Below are 19762 nucleotides of genomic sequence, written 5' to 3' on the forward strand. Positions count from 1 at the left end.
CCAAGGTTAATGAGGGCTAAGGTTAATGAGGACCAATTTTTCCTTTCCTGTGCCTTAATGTCTTTTAGATAGTACTGCTCACCTCATTGCAGCTGCCCTCACATTCCTTACATTGTCCATGTACCCAAATCTAAATACCCTATTCATTTGCTTCTCTAAAATGGATCCTTGTGACTGTTTCTACATCTTCTGCTGAGTACAAGTTTTCCAGCCGGCCCACTTTGCCAGGCTCCTTCTCATTAATTCATTCGTGAAGCTGGACCTCTACCACAGTGGTCTCACAAAAGAAACAAACTTCTCATTGTGCATAATTAACCTGCTCATCAGTGTGGTGGACGTAACACCTTTAGGTAACCCAAATTCTTACTGTTTTAACACATGTACTCTTTGTTCCCCTGTTGGCTGCACTGTTTTCATAAGGGCTACTGAAGCACCTACCACACTACCAGGGCCTGTAAAAAAGACATACTAAGATAATGGAAACCTTATGAACAGCTAAGACTTTAAAGGCATACCAGACTGCAATGTTTGAACCCAGTTTTTTTCAGGAACTGTTCCTAGAAAGTCGATTTTTTTTTTCTCCTGGCACCATACTATCCATCTACTGTGCCAAATGTACATCATTTTCAGAAGTCCTACCTTAGGAGTAATACCACTGATATTAACAATACGCTGATAGAATAGAAAGCCACTGCACAGAGCAAAAGCATCTTCTGCATGCTGCTGAAGCTTTGAGAAGTATGCATTTTTCTGCTCATCTCTAGCTGAACTTTCTTATTGTTTGCCTGTTTTTACACAGGTTTCTTGGATAGTTTTTAGGGATTTTTTTTCCCCCCACTGTTTAGATTTTCTCCAGTGCATTCAGAAGTATAAGAAGGAAGTGTGAGATTACAGGAGACCTCAGGACAGATTTATCTGTTACATGTGGTTAATGTCAATGGGTACTATTTTAGAATAAGAAATTTAGCAAAATCTCTTGGTACACTAGACATAATAGCCTGGGACTTTTTCTTGTGGGTATTTTGTTGCCTTTTGGCTTACACTTGCTAATTTTTGGAAGTTCTTTCAAAACTTTCAGACAGGAAAGATCTTCAGAATGTTACATAAAAGCACTCTTGGACCCTTGTGCTTTTTCTAAGAGGATGTATGGAACAGATCTGGAAGGGGATTAAACAAATGAATTAACTTTATAATACTAATACCAGCTATGAAAAAGCTATTTCTGATCAGCTTTTTGCTTTCAAAGGTTTTGAAATGATTTCCTTAACAATATGAATAGATTAAAAAAACTCCCAAATAAATCGACTATTGTATTTTTTTAAGGTACATCTTGTGTTCTCTTGAAAAGCACTAGGCAAGAGCATTAAAGATGCTCTTTAAACAGAAAATGGACACAGCCCTTGTGGCAGCCACATTGAAAGCCTCCCAGTACTGCTTTCCTAAATGCTACACCACCAATCTGACTGGGGAGGTTTAAAGGGTCCCACTCAGTCCCTTGCAGAAGTTAGCAGTAAAAATGCAAATGAATTCTGAGTATGATGACTGTTTTAAAAGAAAAAGTTGACAGCCACTCTTACAGAGATGCAACCCATCACATCAATTTGGTTAAGCTATTTATATACGTTTCTTCTACCATTTTCTGTGGCATCCGTTTTCACTGAGGTCATGGAGATATTAATGCCTGGCAAACTGCCGGTAATCAAATGCTGTTAGGTGTTTGTCAGCTTCCTTTCAAGCTTAATCCATCTTTATCATGAGGAAGACCTAGTTCAGCAGCTACAGACCATTTGTTCATAAACTGACACCACCCAGGAAGCATGCATTATATCATTAACATAGCCATACTGTTGCAGAAACATTTGTTCTAAAATAAAACTGCCCAATGAGAAGTGAAGTCTGGTTGTGCCTCTGCAACAAAGCTGCTCTCCAACAGCTGAAATGCTTTGTTTCCAGCTCCTAAGCCCTCTACCCCAAGGCTTCTGTTTAGATTTTGGCATATATGTAGTGATATTAGAGTTTTAGTTGCACTTAAGTGTTTGTTCCAGCTTTTCCAGTTGCTCTTTCCTGCAGTAACAGTTTGCTGGGCACAAAAAGATAGTCATCTACTCTCTCTTTCCCTAAATGGAAAAACATTAGGGTAAGTAACGATGAACTATTAAGATATAGAGATCTTCAGGCATGTTGATTAAAGCACCTTCTCACCATAAAATAATTAACCGAAAAATCTCAAACAAGTAATCAGTTGGGGCAGATCAGTATAGCTCAACTGAAATAATGAGCCCACATCAGTTCATGCTACCTGTGCACTAAATTCAACATATGTTCAGAACTACCCAGGTATTTAAAAGAAAGAAGTTCTGTGAAGAAACTTCACAGTCTTTTGAAGAGAAGCATATTAAATCTAAATGCTCCTGATTAAATATGTGAGGAAGATATATCTGTCCATCCTATCAAGTTGTTCAGCTCTTTGCTGAGTAGAAAAGATATGGTTGTAGGAAGACTTAAATTCTGAATGTTAAATTAGTCATGAAATACTGTTATCAGTTGAAAGCTTTGGAGAACACCCACGACAGAATTTAACTGAGATTTAATTTTAAATGATCATTTATTATTAATAAAACTTCCTGCTGAAGGAGTCCTGTGCTTAGCAAGTCATAACCATTTTGTGAATCCATCATGCCAAATGTTATAGGAGCACAACACTGAAGAACTCTGTCCCTCGGCTTACCTTCTACCCATAGTAGGAGGATTACACCTGTCTCTGGTGAAGCTGCATGCTAGCTTTTTTTGTCTCAGTTTTTAACAAAGAGTAATTTGCTCAAGCTGAAAACAGTGAGATAACTGTCTTCTCTAGAGGTCTAATTGTGTCCTAGCATTTTTTCATGCATGCCTCTGGTTATACTAAATATTTGAAAGATCAGCCCATGAAGTGAAAACAAACTTCTCTCCTCCACCTACTTCTTTCCACTGGTCACATATACATATGCATATACACACACACATATATGTGTGTGTGTGTGTGTTTCTATGCCTCACTCACTGTGACAAGTTCTCATTCAACTTTCCTCAAGATATAGACCTTCATTTAACCTTTATACTTTCAGATTGATCAACAGTTGGTCACTATTGATCCACAACAAACTCCAATATATTTTTATATATTTTTTTCTTAGATAAAACCTGAAAACATACATACGTAGATCATATTTCCTTCTCTCCTCCCCAAACATCTCAGTATCTGTTACGTGGATTGTTTTCTGACAAGGACTGCTAGAGCTTACGATTAGTGTCCAGCTATGAGTAATGGGAAGGTTTCTTTAGGCAGTGCAAAGTGCTGTGCAATATTACTCAGCAAGGGTTGTAACAGACATAGAATTTCTTTGCCTCAACAAAAGTCTAGTTCCCATTAGACGTTTCAAAATCAAACCACTGAAATGCAGTCAGACACTGAATGATACAATCCTACCAGCCTGTGCTGGTAAGCTGCTTAGCTGGTTTGCAACTCCCCTTTGCCTCTCTATTTTGGGGATACAGTGTTGTTTCTGGAACTTTGACAGTTTGGGGCCAGTTACAGTCAACAGTTTGAGGGCTGCATTTACATTGTAGGCAGCCGTTTTCTTCTTTTTCCAAATCCTCTTTCCTCATGTTCAGGTGGCAAATAAATGATGCTGCAAACACTGCACCAGGGAAGGCTGACAGTCTGCAGTGTCTAGCCTGGTCCTGTGTACTGATAGCCAAACAAATCTGAAGTATCCTCATAGAGTAGCTTTACTGCTTCCATTCCTGAGCGCACCATATCTTCAAATTAAACAATACCTAAACAAGATCACCTATTTTAAAATCATAAAATGAGAAGTCTAACTCTATAGATACATTTCTTTCAGATTATTTGAAAGACCTCTTCACTATCTTGCAGCAAGTGCTCCATGTATGGACACATTTCACAACTGTCCAAGTGCATACATCCTGAATACTGCTGGATCTCATTTCCTTCCTAAAAAGTTCCTATAACCTACAAGTTTGGGCCTCAACCTACAACTACAAGGTGCTGACATAAAATAGCACAGTTATTGGTACTAGAACCATCCTCTGGATGCAATCAATGCTCTTTGTGCATAAACACAGCTTAAGGAGCAATAAAAAAACCAGTCACCTTACTCCCTCAAAACAGGATAGACAGCACATCAGTATTCTGGTTAGTCAGCCACTTCTCCAGCAATCAGAACAAGCAACTTAATAACATACGATATTTTTTGGAACTTGAAAGTACTGTTACAGCACAGAGGATGTGATCTATCTGCATTTACGGTGCTTTCATCTGTAAATTCATCTTTCAAGTAAAAGCTGACCACATACCTACTTGATATAAATTTATACTTTCTCTTACCTTGAAAAATCCCAGACCTATCAATCAGTATCCACATATCAGGATTAACTGATTTCTGCTGAGAAGAACCATAGGCCCCCAAACAAGTTTTAGAGGTCTCTCATGCCAACAGCTTGGTGGGCCCGAGGGACACAACAGGCCATAACGATCATCAGTGTGAAGAATTCTGTCTTACCCTGAATCGTGCCTGTGCCTGAAGTACCAAAATACTGTAACATTTGACTTGTTTGCACTTCTTGTTTCCTCCATCATGAGACCTACAATAGCATTCATTTGCTAACTCTGGAAAGTTCATGTGATTTCACAAAAAACTCCAAAAACACCCAACTAGATCCATGCCAATTTTTCTCTCCACTCCCATCTGTCAAGAGCACTACAACATCTCTGCAAGATCTTCAAAGCTGTGCTGCAGGGAGTCAACACGCTTTTTAGGTGATGGCAGTGTACCAATGTTAACTTGACTAACCTAGTTCTGCATGCAGTATGCAGTTATTTCCTACTTTCCTGATTTTTACCCCCAGCCCAGCCTATTTTCATTTTAATTTATAGTTTGGTAAAGATTCTACCTTTAGAAGAGATAGCTACTCCACAAGCCTTCCATTATGCTGCAGCTGCTGCTGTTACATTTGTCACTAAGAAAAAAATCTCACCTTGTGTGACAATGCGATTTGAATCACAATTGCTAAATATATCATGTATAGAAATTTGATTGCTTTACCTTTTGTCCTGAAGGGGGAAATGTGAGAGCAAAACCTTACAGTTTATTTCATGCTTCACTACAATGTAATCCTAGACCCTAAGATTTCTAATGTTCCTATTTTGGTAATGAATGGACTGTAAAAGGGAGGTATTTAAAATTAATTGCAGCAGTTCTGAAGGTTAAACCTGCTTAACCCAACCTTTTATTAAGAGAATGTCAATAGAGCATATATCTTGTCTAGAGACTGCTGGGACATCATTATTCTTCTACCAGCATGTTTAATTCTAAAACCTGGTATTTCTTCAGGTTCCTGTAGCCATCATGCACATGATATACCCATCCCAAATTATAGCATCTGTTCTGAGCTACTCACTACAGCAGGATTTGACCTGAGAAACTCGAGTTTTGTTTTACTTTATTAACTTGGAGTACTTTTAAACAGTTTTTAAACAAAGTTTTTCCCTCGACCAGCAAGGGAATTTTCAGCCTGAAGTTCTCAGCAGCATCCGGTGAGGCTCTTGGCCAAGTTCTCCAGATACTGTACATCCACAAGGACAGCCTGCTGGCTCTTGCTGTGGCATTTTCTTAATCCTCAGAACAGATTTCCTGGATCTAGGAAATTTAATTCCTGACTCCTTTGACCCAGATGCTGGCGAAAGTGTAGTCTGCAGTCTGTACGGAATTAGGTGCGTTCATTGTTTCTTTTTTTGAATTTTTTTTTTTTCCCTAGGAACTGGCCTTGCTGTTAAAGTTTTCTAAAACAGTCTTATTAATATGTTCAAAAATCCACTGCTGGGTTTCAGATAAAGGATCACATCTGTTCATGAAAATCTTCTTCTCGGCTGGGTTGCAATCTATGCAGCTGCTGCTTACCGGATGGAACAAAGTTTTGTCCTACAGGAATGAAAAAAAAAAATAGAATTAAGTAGCAAACGCCAAGTCATTGGAAGTGTTCTCATTTTACAGAACATGGATTAACACAGCCCTACCTGAAATGATTCTGTGGTCTCTGTACACTAAACTTGTGCAATAACCACAGCTATTATTAGAAAGCTGTAGAGAATGGAGTGGTTTTTTTCCCTTGGGTTATTATTCTTCTTGAAATGGAAGATTCAAGAAAGAACGAGGAGACAACTTCTTGTTAACTAACAACCACATAATATCATGAAAAAACAGAATGTCTTTTAATAATCTTTGCATATCATGTGCTTGCCTGGAGCCTATTTAAATGTCTGAACCTGAGAAGTGGTGGGTTGGTTTTGGGTTTTTCTTTTTGTTTGGATTTGTTTCTGACAGTTTCTCTGGGTAGGAGGATCTGTAGCAATCTCTCTGGAAAATGGATGCTCTTCAACTTGATGAAGATCTTAAAATGAATTATTAACTGAAGTGGTAAGATGGACAGATGGACACAAGACTGATGGTCTCAGTTCTCACCCCCTGAAATGCAGACTGCCCATGGCCTTGACAAGACCTGCTGCTGAAATACGCTCTCTCCTAATAAGAAGGCAATCCTAACAGTTTTAGTTCCCTAGGGAGATTTTTGGAGGATAAGTGTGGATTAAGTTGCTTTAAAAAGGACATTTATATTATTATCTTTATTAATTTTGCTTCATAAACTGTAGCAAATTGTAAGTTACCTGACTGTGAATATTTGGCAAAGCATAAATTACACAGACAAGCAAGTGGTATATGTGGGTTGGGTAGTTTCAACGTACTTAGTTCATGTAGGCAAGTGTTTGAGAGTGACAGATGTGGGAGTGATTAGATGGCTTGAAAGTTTCCAGGGACTATACCTTTACTGTATCTGTTGAAATAAGTTTGAGATTACTTTTGGTAAACCACATCCAGGCTTTTCCCCTCTGTGCCAAACATGCCCTGCCAGTATTTTAATACTAATCCAGGATGTGCCTGCTTGCCCAGTTTGTGAGAGGGGGAGGGGAAAAAAAAACCCTGTCAAATTGCAATTGATTATAAACTCACCCAAGTGCTCTGAGTGCTGAGCAACAATCATAATCATACAGAAACTTCTCTTTACCTAAAAATACCCTACAGTCAACAAAGAAGTCTGAAGACAAAAATAAATGACACAAGAAACCAATAAGAAATCGTACCTATTTAAAAACACTTTGGAAAAATAAAGGTTTTTCTGTTGTTTTGTTTTCTTTTTGTTTGTTTGTTTGTTTTTTTTTTTTTTTGTTTAATTTAGGAAAGCTGAAGTTGATTGACTTTGGGCATTGTAAAACACTGCACAATGTCTTTCTTTGGTATTAGCATGCAACTAAGAGAGAGGTCAAAAGCATCTTGTGCTATGTCTGAGGGTGCTGGTGTTAAATCTGCCTTTTGCAAACCCTGGTTTTCACCTCCACCATCCGCCCTTCCCCCGAGACAGTGGGTAAACACACACACACACAAGATTGTAATTCAGAGGGATGACATCAAATCTGCCAGGAGTAAACCAAATGGGTGGAGTCCTTTCCATCATGCTCCATTTTGTCCTGTGAGGGGAGCAGATAGGATACTACAGCTTGCAAGAAGGGGCTACCTGTGCCATGTACAAATGGCAGTCATGTCCCTACTAGGAGGCAGGCTGGCAAGGTCTCCCAAGAACCCTATGGGGTGGTGAGGCACCTATTTTCATCTTGCCAGCTCCTCCTGTCCTCGCACTGCCCAAAATTAGAACACACTGTCTGCACCAGGGCCACCAGGCCTGCTGTGTGGCCTTGGAGGAAGGTGGCATCTGCTTTTCCTTGCCTTATAGCTGGGTATAAAGGTCAACCAAGTTATTAGGAAGCCAAAGCTGCAACAGTAGAAGCTTTAACAGGATAGCTGGTACAGGAAGAAAGGAAGCAGCTTCAGTACAGAAGTGTGCTATGAAAAACACTCCAGCCCTCTGAAGAGACCTAGGGCTCTTCTCACAGAAATATCCAAGGGATGCGTTTTTTGAGTGAAGCATTGTTGGCGCTTTCTTTCAGTCTGGTTATTAGGAGAGAAGAGTGTCTTTTAAGAGCATGGACACAGTTACCACTCTGCAAAAACTTCTGGCAAAGTTCTATTAATTTATTTAATCTCAAGTTTACACTGACCTAAGGTCAAAGCCTGCTGCTCTCAGATTTCAATGGGAACAGGCTCAGGACTTTGAGGAGGAACAGTTGCATGCATGCCAGAAAGGACTTTCCGAGAGAAATAGATAAATTCTTCTTTACACTAACATAAAAAAACCATAAGAACTCTTGTGGAGACACTTCCAAAATCTGAAAACAGCACAGTGATTTTTTTTTTCCCTTCTGCATGAAGGCAGTCCTGAAGATTATTTGCAGGAGGAGAAACTTCTCTGTAAGATAATGTGCCTTGACAGTTCAGGGGATTGGTAATGAGGCACAGAGTCTTTCATTTCTTCTAGGTCACTACTATAACGATGGCCAAGGTCAATAGCAACTGGAAGTCATTATCAGCTGGTGGCTGCGGTAGTTTATCTGAAATTAGTTGGTAGCCCCAGCACAGCTTCAGTAGGACACATGTCCACATGATAAAAGCCACTATCACAACGACATGTCTTTGGTTGTCTGAGGAAATAATCTATGCACCTACTGTGTGAACAGTGAACTTACAGTTTGTCCCTGAAGCTGTCAGGAGAGTATGAGCAAACCATGCTGTTCTTTCTGGGCACAGGTTTTGATGTTATCAGTCTAGCATCTATCATAATCACTGGGCTCAGGGTAGAATTACCGCTTAATGAAACTGATTTCGCACAATTGTTTCTTTTTAAAGACATACTAAATCAGCCCTCTCTTGGATACTTGCACTCTGCAAATAGCACTAATAGGACTAAGGCACATAAATTGAATCGTACTTTATCACAACCAACGTATTTCCTGACAATCCAGGATGGTGCTACATTGAAAGCCAGAGCCATATTCCTTCACTGGGAGCAATGGGAATTTGTAAGCACTGTTGAACTTTGGCTCTGACATGCCTATGAACCTCAAATAGAGTCAAAGAAACGGCTTTAGCTTGGGAAGCCACTGCTCTCCCACACCTCTAATAATTTCAGGTTCTTTACATTTCTCTAATTTCTCACATTGCTCCTGTCATTGATGGGAGCACCATTATGGTGTCATTATTATTTTTTTTTTTCCGCTATTAAACTCACTGTCTTGTATTTCCAACCCTCAGTAGTGTTGATGGTACTACTTGGATTTATTTTACTCCATTGCTTCTTACAGGGTTTTCTTAAGGGTATACTTGTCTGTAGGCCAATATTTTGGATTGGTCCTAAAAGAATTGATTACTTAATATCACAGGCTTACTGAACTTTCAAATAGTGTCTCAGATGTATTTCAGGCAGCATGGGAGTAAGAATAGTTTTCTGACATGTCTATTAGTGGTGGTTTTGGTTTCATTAATCTGTAAAGAACGCAGTTTGCACTCTCTGAGACTGCACTGCAATAAAAAACAAAGTGCAGGTAATGGGAATAAGCTGGATTTTTTCTTTTTTTTTCAGAAGAGTACTCCTTACCTGAAGTAAAATATTAATGTATTCTACTTGCCACTGAAATACTTAATCTGGTTTTATTTGTCAGTATTCAGGTTTCTATGCTGTAAGAATATGGAATCTTAAAACAGTGCCTGGCTTCAAATAGTATTTGCAGCACTTTGTAATCACTTCACAGCCCTAACTTCTCCTTACCAAAGGCTCAAGGATGCAAATGATTATGAGAAGAGACTCATTCTCAAAAGAATAGAAACCTCTTATCTTCTGGTTTTGTAGGAACAGTATGACATCATAAGGCAAGAAACACTTCATATTAAGCAGCTTATGAGATAGTGGACAAAACAAGGTAATTTTTCCTAAAAATTATTTGCAGGATGGATACGTGACTGTTAGGAAGTTACAGTGTCTCTAAGTGGCGCAGAGAACAGAACAGAGTTGTTGACTTACTTTCTGGTTTTTAAAAGGAGGCACTTCTTACTTAACCAGACTACTCCTCATATTTACTTAGGGTACAATTTTAGTAGCATACCATCCTGTAGGTAAGTTTCTAGTACAGATGCAGTTAAATCAATATAACATCCATTTATTTTCCTTTTTTTCTGGGGAGACACCACTACAAATTCTGTTGCCAAGATGCTTTCAAAATTATATAAGGATTATATCACCAGGATTTTGGAGACATAGCTGTACCACCAAAAACCTCCAATGTAAATCTGCTCTGTATCTGAGGAAATAGACTAAGTGAAACAATAAAAAACACTTCTTGTGTAGCCAAGCTAAAACTAAGCCTAAAGAAAACCATGTATACATAATTCTATTATTCCAATGCCGTTTCTTTGTTTGAAGGTTTATGTAAACTAATCAGCTTGCTGTCACATTGGTATTACAGTTAAGACTGTGGCAGTACTTCCATCATAACAAACTTTTGTGGTGTTTCTTGTTGAGATGGAAATGCTTGCCTTGCATTGAGAATTTTTATATCAGCCTTGTCAGACATCTGGAAATTAAAAATGAAGCTGTGCAGAGAATTTAATAGAACTCACAGTGTATCTTTTTCAGAAGCCATTTTTGTTTTAGTTATTTGCTGTATTATGTCCTCATCAAAGGTGATGAGCCTTAGAGAGGGCAGCTCCAGACCTGAATTTTGTCTTGTGAGCTGGCTACATTAAGCACCAACGAAGTGCTAAAGGTATGAAAGCTTCTTTCTTGTAGCTTGGGTAGGCAAAAAGATAAATCAGAAGGGTTTTGAAGCAAGAAGTTATTATTATGTCATTATAAAGCCAGATATGCGTCAATACAGCCATAATGATTTATACCCTTTAAATATCTGGCTCATACACTCTAACTTTATTAGAGGTAATACTTCAGTTTCAAAGGGATTACACTTCTGGAAAATCTGTGGTGGAGCTCCAATTGCAATATAAATAGGGTAAAAAGGCACAGGATAGTAAGTAGGCACTCAGAAAAAGGGTCAGGGCAAACCTATTTTTAATGGTTCTGAATTAGTTTTCTATTATATATAATTTCGAACTAGAAAGCAGTATTGAGGTTTATCTGGCAAAGATCAATTCCTGGCACTTTGGCTTCAGTTTAAACAAGGTGGTGGACAAGGCATGGTGGTCAAAGAAAAGTGAAAGATGTGAGAGGAATCTTCAGCGCTTCAGAGAAAGGTATGTCTTTATCCTGCAACTTGCTGATTAATCCTGTAAAAAACCCTAACAACAACTTGGTAGCATTACTGAGACTTTGCCCTAAATGAGGCTCTGACAGTTTCTAGCTTGACCTTTTGTTTCCAGTGATTTATAAAAATAGGCTGAAACTCAGCAGATCAAAGCAGTGTCTAAGCTGCTTATCTTTAGTTTATAAACTCCGGCTTTCTTTGGGCTTACGGCAGTGCTTTTAATGTTGGGTGTATTTTTTTTTTTTAATAAGAGATTTTTTAAAATCTTTAAAATACAGATCTTAACGATCTTCAAAATCTTTTAAGATCTTTAAAACGTAGCAAGATAGTAATACTTAACCCATGGGCAGCATTTCTTGCTGCTGTTACATTCAATGAAAATATTTCCAGCAGCGCCTCTGTTAAAATATCACAAGCATCTTGAAACGCTAGAATGGCAAAACACCTTTCAGGGAACAGATCCAACACAGATACCCTCTGAGCTGGATCAGATTAATTTTCACTTAAATTTGACCTAAACAGCAGAATGCTTAAAAGAAACATACCTGAGAGAGATTATGACAAAATTAAATTGGAATAAGATGGGATGAATTTTAAAACAGAAGTTCTCTGATGGGAAAATACAAGTCTGTGCTAAACTGAATACAGGCTCAAGACAGTCTGAATCTCTGACCTTCCTATAGGTCCAGTGCTGGTTTCCCTTCATCCCGTGACAGTCATACAGTGTGACAGGGCTACTGTGTGAAATGGCGTCGAAGCAGAACTTCCTGGTGTGAAGGGGCTCTCCAGGGCGGATGTCTTCTCTCCAACCAAAAGTGAAGAGCTAGAAAAACAGTCAGGCAATATAATGATATATGACTAGTGAAAAATGTTTAAAACCACACACAAAGCTTGATCCTTCCTGTGTATGATTCAGTGATGCCAACTACCTTAACTGAAGTGCATCGGTGCCAGTGTGGTATATACCCCAGGAAGGCACAATCCGTATGGCAAGCAATTAAAAAATCTCTGGTGACACAATACAGTGCAGATGAGAGGGGGTATGATGTATTAAAGCCTTTAGTTACCCCAGTTAAAGCAGCACTGGTCTGCAGTAGAACTACAGCTACTTAGGACTCAGAAAGTCTCTCCTAGTGATGCTCCTCTATCTCTTATTTGGGTCTGAAGAAGCTACCTAGACAGATCTCATCAAAGCATCTTTCCCATGTTTAATGAACAGTTTCCTTCTGTTTATATGGGAAACTGTTAGCACGCCCTCTCTCAACTGTCTTCCCTAAACAGCACATGTTAAATGAATTTCAACTTCCTACTGTGAGACTTGCGAGCTACAGGCAGCTTGTTAAAGACCTTTTTCTCAGTGCCTGAGAGGAATCATGGAGGCTCACAGTTAACAGAGGCATCTTTCTCAATTAGATACCAGCTGTCTGAAATAATGCTTTGACACTGCAGTCTTTCAATCATTAGATGAAGGTGACAGGTCTGACAGCACCAGATTTAAAGATGCAGAGTGAATTTTTCTCTCCCATGGACTAATCCTTGCAGAAAATGGGTTGCAGGTTGCAAATTACTATCTAGAAGCTCTGCTGAGAGCTGTGAGGTTTTATTCTCTCCCTTTCCCCCCTCTTTTTTTTTTCTTTTTGATGTCAGTGCTATTCTTCATCTTTCTGCATGACTTTTGATTTTCCATAGTATAAACTGAAACATAACATTGAGAAAGTGAAGCTCTTTCTAAATGAGCGAACTTTATTAGTGGAAACCGTTTAGCTGTGATGGCTCATGCGGAACTGCACGCAGGCTCATTAGGCGGAAAGGCAGCTCCTGATACTGTGCTCAGAGTGCTTCCAGCACTGCACCTACCCCATCTCAGGATCTTTTCAGCCCTTACCTAGCACCCTGCTCCCTGCAGTGTGTACATTCCCTGGTAGAACCAGTATCTACAAATGACAGTTGGTGTAGTGTGGGTCTAATTCTGTATACTTCTGCTGTGGTTCCCAAGTTTTAAACCTTTCACTGTGATAGCTATCTCCTTTCTGTGTTCCTTTGAAAAAATACAGCTTTGAAACAAGCTGCATCCTTCAATGTTGTACCATCCTCCAAATGCCACATTTGAGAGGCATTACTGTTTCCCTTGGCCTGCAAGCACAAAATACAAGCCTATATCTGAATATTTCCCTTTTTCATTGTCCGTCTTACTGTAAGCCCACGTTCCCTCTGTTAACTGCTGTTGCTCCCTATTTATTTCAGCATTTCAGGTTTTCTAGACAACATTTTCTTAATCTACACCTGTGTCCTGCTTATTTCTTCTTTGTCCAAGAGTGCTTTTTACATTTATCTGCAGCAAAATGCAGTGGACAGCTTTAACTTCATTTTCAAAGCAATCTCTGCTTTTCAAAAGGTTAAGTCTTTTTCTACTTTTCTTCATGTTTCCTGGAACCAGCATCATGGATGCCCTACAAAGATAACATCATTTCACAAGCAAAGACAGAAGATTTGGTACAGAAAAAATCTACACGGCTGTTTCTTTAGAAAAAGAGAAACCTGGGATAATTTTCCCTTAAGGAAAAAACAACAAAAGACATTTCTTTCTCTTACTTTGTACCTTTCTACAGACAAGTAATAAACATGGAGTTCAAAGTGATGAATAACAAATACCTAGAGGAATGCTGTGGAACAGTGGTTTCGCAATATTCTCCCTCTCATTACTACTACAAGACAGAGATCCTCTTGAATGACATTCCTCATCTTTCCCAGTGGGTGGCTCTCGAAATTTCTCATTCTGTGCATGACTAGAGAACTGAGGGGCCAATTCCTGCTGCTCTCTGGACCTTGGCCAGGGACTACCATCCCACTGAAAGTATTGCTACACTTGAAAGGCTCAAGCTAGCCCTTAAATCAGGTCATTCTGATCCAGGCTATCTCTTTCCAGTCCTGTGTGGTTTCTGAAGACTGCCAGGGCAGTGTTCTGTTTGAAAGTCAAGATGTGATGACAGGGGTTTTTTGATCCCTTTCACTGAAAACCAGGATCTGTGCAATAGTAGATCTCAATGTTTAGACTAGCACAGATTGTCTGCCTCCTTCCTAGCCTCCTGTTTTGTAAAACTGTTTCATTTTAAGTCAAGAAGTACATCTTCTGTCTAGTGATACTATTATAAAATAAACTTGTTAGGGACAGGAACTAAATTTTAGGACTAAGAGAAGAGAAAAAAGATTGTTCAGAAAAAGGTTATACTTCTCCATATACCTAATTAATATTAAGATTTTGTAATTACAAGCAAAATTTGAAGGCCTGCAGTCCTTCTAATCTCATCATTCTAAGCTATTCTCCATTTCACAGCCAACTTTCTTTAGTTAACACTAAAACTGGTGAACATAGAAATTCTCTCTCCACTGTCTAATGTGCCACAATGCTACATGTTATTAGCTGAAGTCCTGAGTTACACAGTGCTTTGCTTTGCCACCACCTGTCACTTTGGATTTTGTTGTTCCTTTGACCCAAGCTGTTAGGAGCCACCTGTGTTGGATTTTATGAGAAGTGGATGAACCTTTTTGTACCCCTTCATTCATTCCTGTCTGCTTTTTGATTTGCAACAAGGCTGCACCTACATTTCCAGACACATTATTAACAGCAGGCTGGTGATAACTTGCAACGTGCCAAGCTGCTGTTCACTGTTCCATGCTGCACCCAAGAAACCTTCTGTCCCAGCAGATGCTCATACTCTTCCTCTGCCTTCTCCCATACCACAGAGCCCAAAAACCAGCCCCATCCTCTGCATCTGCAACCAAGCAACCACTCAGCCCTCATGCTTTAGCTTTTCATGCAGCCTAGCCTTGTCACACACTATCTGGGGAAAACAGAGCTTTCCAGCGTCATGTGTAATTGGCACAGGGCCTGAAGAATGATTGCCTGATACAGCCACTGGATTGGGACCGTATATAGGACAAAGGCCTTTTTGATAATATTAATGCTTTCCAGCCTGAGAACATTGCTCAATTACCTGCTGCCTGGCTGGGGTCCGTCAGCTGGCATTGTGCTTTTGACTACGGGTTAGACTTGAGTGTACAACATGTGCCCTGCACAAAGAGGAAATGCCACATTTCAGAACTGCACCTTGACCTGAACTATACCTCCAGGCAGAGAAGAAAAAGCTCAGCAGGCTGCACAGCCGCTTGGCGGGCTGTGCTGGAGATGATGCCTGTCCACCTCACTCCCTGGCCAGGCTGCGGCACTTGAGAAGAGAGAGTGATACCTGTCATTTGCCTTTGCTGCTGGTTATCAGTCCAGCAGAAACACAGTTTTCCCTGAAGTTAGCTCTTGGGCAGACAGAGTTGTAAGAACACCACACTCTGCTATCACAGAATCATAGAGTAGTTAGGGTTGGAAAGGACCTTAAGATCATTTAGTTTCAAGCCCCTGCCATGGGCAGGGACACCTCACACTAAACCGCGTCACCCAAGGCTCTGTCCAACCTATTCCTCCTGCCCTTTCCTTCCCCTTTGTGTTTTAATTTTGGAGAAGTTTAGAGAAAGTGCAGTGATTTCTGTCAATTTATACCACAAGTTACAAGAGCAGCTCAGTGTCAATCCAAGCTGATTGAAATATGATACTAAAATGCTTGATATTTTCATTAATGCTGATAGTTTCTACTGGCATATGTAAAAAATCATGTAGTCAACAAACTCAAAATACGTAAGCAATATGGAGCTTCTCTCTGAGGGTCGGTCAGGTGTTCAGCACTTGTTCCCAAACACTCTTTAACAAAGTTCATCTTCACAGCTTACTATGTTGCAAGTGGAAGACTGCACCTCCTCAAGAGATGATTTACTGGACTCTGGTCCCACACACACTGCAGGTAATATTCAGCCTTTGGGACTGAATATGAATCAAGGAATTTCATTAAAATATACCAATCTAAACCACACTTCTATCAACTGTCACCAACCTAGGGCCAGATTTTAACACACAACCCTGCAACAAACGAGTTGAAACAAAAGAAAACAGCTTGCTTTGAGGGTTAAATAGCTAAATAGCTGTTAGATAATTAAGCTGCCTTTGGGTGTGTTTGCATTTGCTTGCCTGGAGCTGCAATAGCCTCAGGAGGAGCATCCAGCAGTGCCCACCACCCAGTCCCTCATCTACAGCAGCCCCGAGGAATCACCAAACTGACCAGCAAATGGACCTTTCCCAACACAGTCACACTGCTTAGGTGGGAGAAGTGGTGTTCCCTGGCAGTATTTTCCATGCTGTCCCACAGAAAGAAGGTACATGCTGTTCCCCCACCAACCCGGCAGAAATGATTCATGCTGTCCCTGGAGTGCAGCTCAAGCGTGGATGTGCTTGAGGCTAGTTCTGGTTCTATGATATGAAGAGCTGGCTGATTGAACTAGTCTCGCTTAACCCTATCTATTTTAATGAAGTTGCTTTTTGTCATTAGTATAGTATGAGACCTTTACATGGAGTCTGATCCCAAACCTCACAACGCACTGGGTTTCCCTTGAAACATGGATTTCTTCCTAACATCCTTCTTCCTTTGCACCCCTTCCCCTTCCTCACAACCATTTACTGTTTCAAAGGATACTTCAGGTCTCCCTTTGCTCTGCTTTCCTTGCTAATTTTTTTTTTTTCTCACCTTTTTGTCCAGTTTTCCTCCCTCCTTTCTCTCATGTCTGTCAGGACATGACTCCTTTCCTTCTGAGAAAGGTCTGGAGCTCTTCAGGTTTGTAGATTTTAAAGCCAGAAAGCGCTGTGATGATCAACTCTGGACCATACAACTTCTTTCAATTAATTGCTTGAATTACTGGCTGTCTTTCATAAACAAACAGGATTATATTTATCTAGTCTTGGCATCATATCACTGTGCTAGATCTTTGGTAGCTGTGTGAAGACGTCTTCCTTCAGTAGCTTTCTTTTTCCCATGTTGGCACTTCCCTAAGCTGCAATCATCTTTCAGCTTCTCCATTTCAGGCACTTGCACCTCTCCCCCTGCATTTCTGAGTATCCTCAGAGAAGGATTTCTTGACCTCAGCACTTCAAATACCCCTTAGAACTCCCCTCTCCTGAGCTTTTTAAGCTTTTACAAAGTGCCACGTGTGACTGCCAGGTCAATTTTTCTCCTAAGCGCTGGGAATTTTTTCTAATCTGGGACCTTCCCCTGTGAAAGGTATGCTCACTAAAATTGCTAATAAATGGTTAGGTTGTACTTTTCATCTGGGTTCTCTTTGCTCAGGTTGGCCAGACCCATAGCCTTTGGGTCATGACCCCTTTCCTATGGCACTCACAATGAGCACAAATAAGAGCTCTTTTGCTCCATTCTCCTGAGAGCTAATATATTTTTACCTAGATAAAAGCTTTTTTTTTTTTTTTGAAATCTTTATCATTCCCTATCTTTCTGAAATGCTTTCTTTCTACCTTTTACCCATTTATCTTGCTTTTGTCTCATATTCATTTAAAATATAACCACTTACAGAACTTATTGAGATGAAAGCATAAAAGCAGTCTACCACTAGAGCTTTACAAGTCCAGGTACTATATTTAAAATACTTTCAGGTAACTGAACTAAAATCAGCATGTTTTCATGACACAGTGGGGGAGAATGGCGCACCAAAAAGCAGTTTGGGCATTTTTGAAATTAAGACTAATACACAGACCAGGTGGCAGCTGGAGTTTCTGAGGTTATGATAAAGAGTAGTTTGTAAAAGCCATTAAGATCAGCAATAATTCACAGATTATTTCCACACCCTGCATTACTTTGCCTTTGGATAAGGAAAAGCCCTCAGAGAAATGTTTAGAAACTGGAGAAGCAACAGTTTTACACTGCTTTTCTCCTTCTGCTGTTAAAATACCTGTTCGTGTGACCATGTTCGTTCTGAGCCATCCTTCACACAGATGTCCAGCCTCAGCTCAGTCCCTGTGGCTCCATGTTTACTGTCCACACAGAGGTTGGCTGCCACATTTCGTATCTGCAAAACCAACCAGTAACATTTCACATTACACCAGGCTGCGGAATAGGGCTTCCAACATTAAGTCCACCTCTGAAGGATTTCAGACGGACCAGTACATAAAACTGGTGGGAATTGTTTTTTGCAGAGTAGAAAGCTGTCCTTCATTGAACTGCTTTTTGGGGGAGCAGGTTTAGAAGCAGCAAAGTTTCTGTTTGACAAATGAAAGGTAGGTCTGTATGAAATACTTTCATGCAAAGAAACCAAGAGAAAAAAGTCTGAGAAGTTGAAAGCTTGGTCTGACTGCTCCTACCAGCACAAGAGAGACCAACTGTAATAAGAGGAAATTATTTCCGTATGAGCTCCTTACAGGCTTTGGAGCTGTATTTCTTAAAGAACCAGGCACACCCTGTTCCAATCCTTGTTCTTTGACACAGTAACACTGTTGCAGATAAGGTCACACACTAGTGCCCTAAGTCCATAAAATCAAAAAAAAGTATTCAGCAAATCTGTGCTGAAAGTATGCTTACCCATGGAGATTCCTTGTGCTGTCTGCATGCCTCTGCAAACACTCTGCAGTGTAACTTATTCTTAAAAGGAAAATCTCATTTTTGGAGAATCAACTGAGTCATAATTAATCTGTGACCACAGTTATGTACCATTGCTGCCACATGTATTTTTTGAAAGACTGGGTTGAAAAGGGGTAGGTTGCCTGCTGCCACCAAAAGGAGTGAGATGCTAATTTATTTTGCAAATACATGCACATTTCTCCTTAAGTACCTTAGCTGGGCTATTTAAAATTCCTTCAGATAGCTCCAGAACAAAGAGATTTCTTAAAATACTTACCCTGTGAATGAGCTACACAGAAACTGAGTAATCAAAGTGCACATACATGCACAGAAACATGCACAAATACTTTATGTATAGAAAGCAGGTGCATATTTTGACATTCTAGCCACTACTTTGATCCTTAATTTTAAAAAAAAAGAAGAGCTAAATGCTGAATGGAGATTAAGTTGATGTGTATTTTTCCAAGGAAATTATTTCAGAAGTCACTGTTGTTGCCATATTATGTTAGACAAATGTAGACATTGCAACTGCATACCTCATACACATCCAAAAGATGGAAAACTTCTCAGCATAGCACAAAACATTGCAAGGAGGGGCAATTCTCTTGCTTGCAAGACACATGGGAGAGCTACTCTGCCCATTTTGTGATTCTGGAGGACTGGAATCAAGTCTGTTCCCCATGATCTAAGAAAGAGTTTGACAGACGGGAAAGCAATACAAGGTGGAGAAGATGTAAAAAAGTCACCTTCAGGAAAGTTTTTAAGAGCTGCATTTGTTTAGCCTAGAAAAGAGCAGACAGGGCAAATAATTGGGGAGCATTCATTTAAATGACTGGCTCCAAGAACCTTTCAGCCTTTACTAGATCTCAGAGTAGTATTCTTCTAAAATTCAGACAAGCCAAGCTCTAGCGTAATTTTGCTTGTTTTCAGTAGAGTAAATTTGCTATAGGTGAGGTAAGCCACTAGTATTTCACCACCAGATGCACCAGATGCAGAA

General features: G+C 39.8%; 1 protein-coding gene across 1 annotated transcript in view; it reads right to left on the reverse strand.

The window, feature by feature from the left end:
• Nucleotides 1-2586: 2586 nt before the first annotated feature.
• Nucleotides 2587-19762, reverse strand: part of GALNTL6 (polypeptide N-acetylgalactosaminyltransferase like 6) — a 467712-nt gene continuing 450536 nt past the window's right edge. Inside the window, exons 10-12 of the mRNA XM_061475048.1 lie at nucleotides 18101-18217; nucleotides 11934-12083; nucleotides 2587-5981 (exon numbers count right to left, since the gene is read on the reverse strand). Of these exons, the coding sequence (XP_061331032.1) occupies nucleotides 5814-5981; nucleotides 11934-12083; nucleotides 18101-18217 (435 nt within the window). The 3' untranslated portion in view covers nucleotides 2587-5813. The remainder of the gene's footprint in view (nucleotides 5982-11933; nucleotides 12084-18100; nucleotides 18218-19762) is intronic.

This window comes from Pezoporus flaviventris, unplaced genomic scaffold, assembly GCF_033815535.1.
Source record: "Pezoporus flaviventris isolate CSIRO_AGI_PZ_B2104156 unplaced genomic scaffold, CSIRO_AGI_Pfla_v1 ptg000002l, whole genome shotgun sequence".
NCBI classification, from domain to species: domain Eukaryota; kingdom Metazoa; phylum Chordata; class Aves; order Psittaciformes; family Psittacidae; genus Pezoporus; species Pezoporus flaviventris.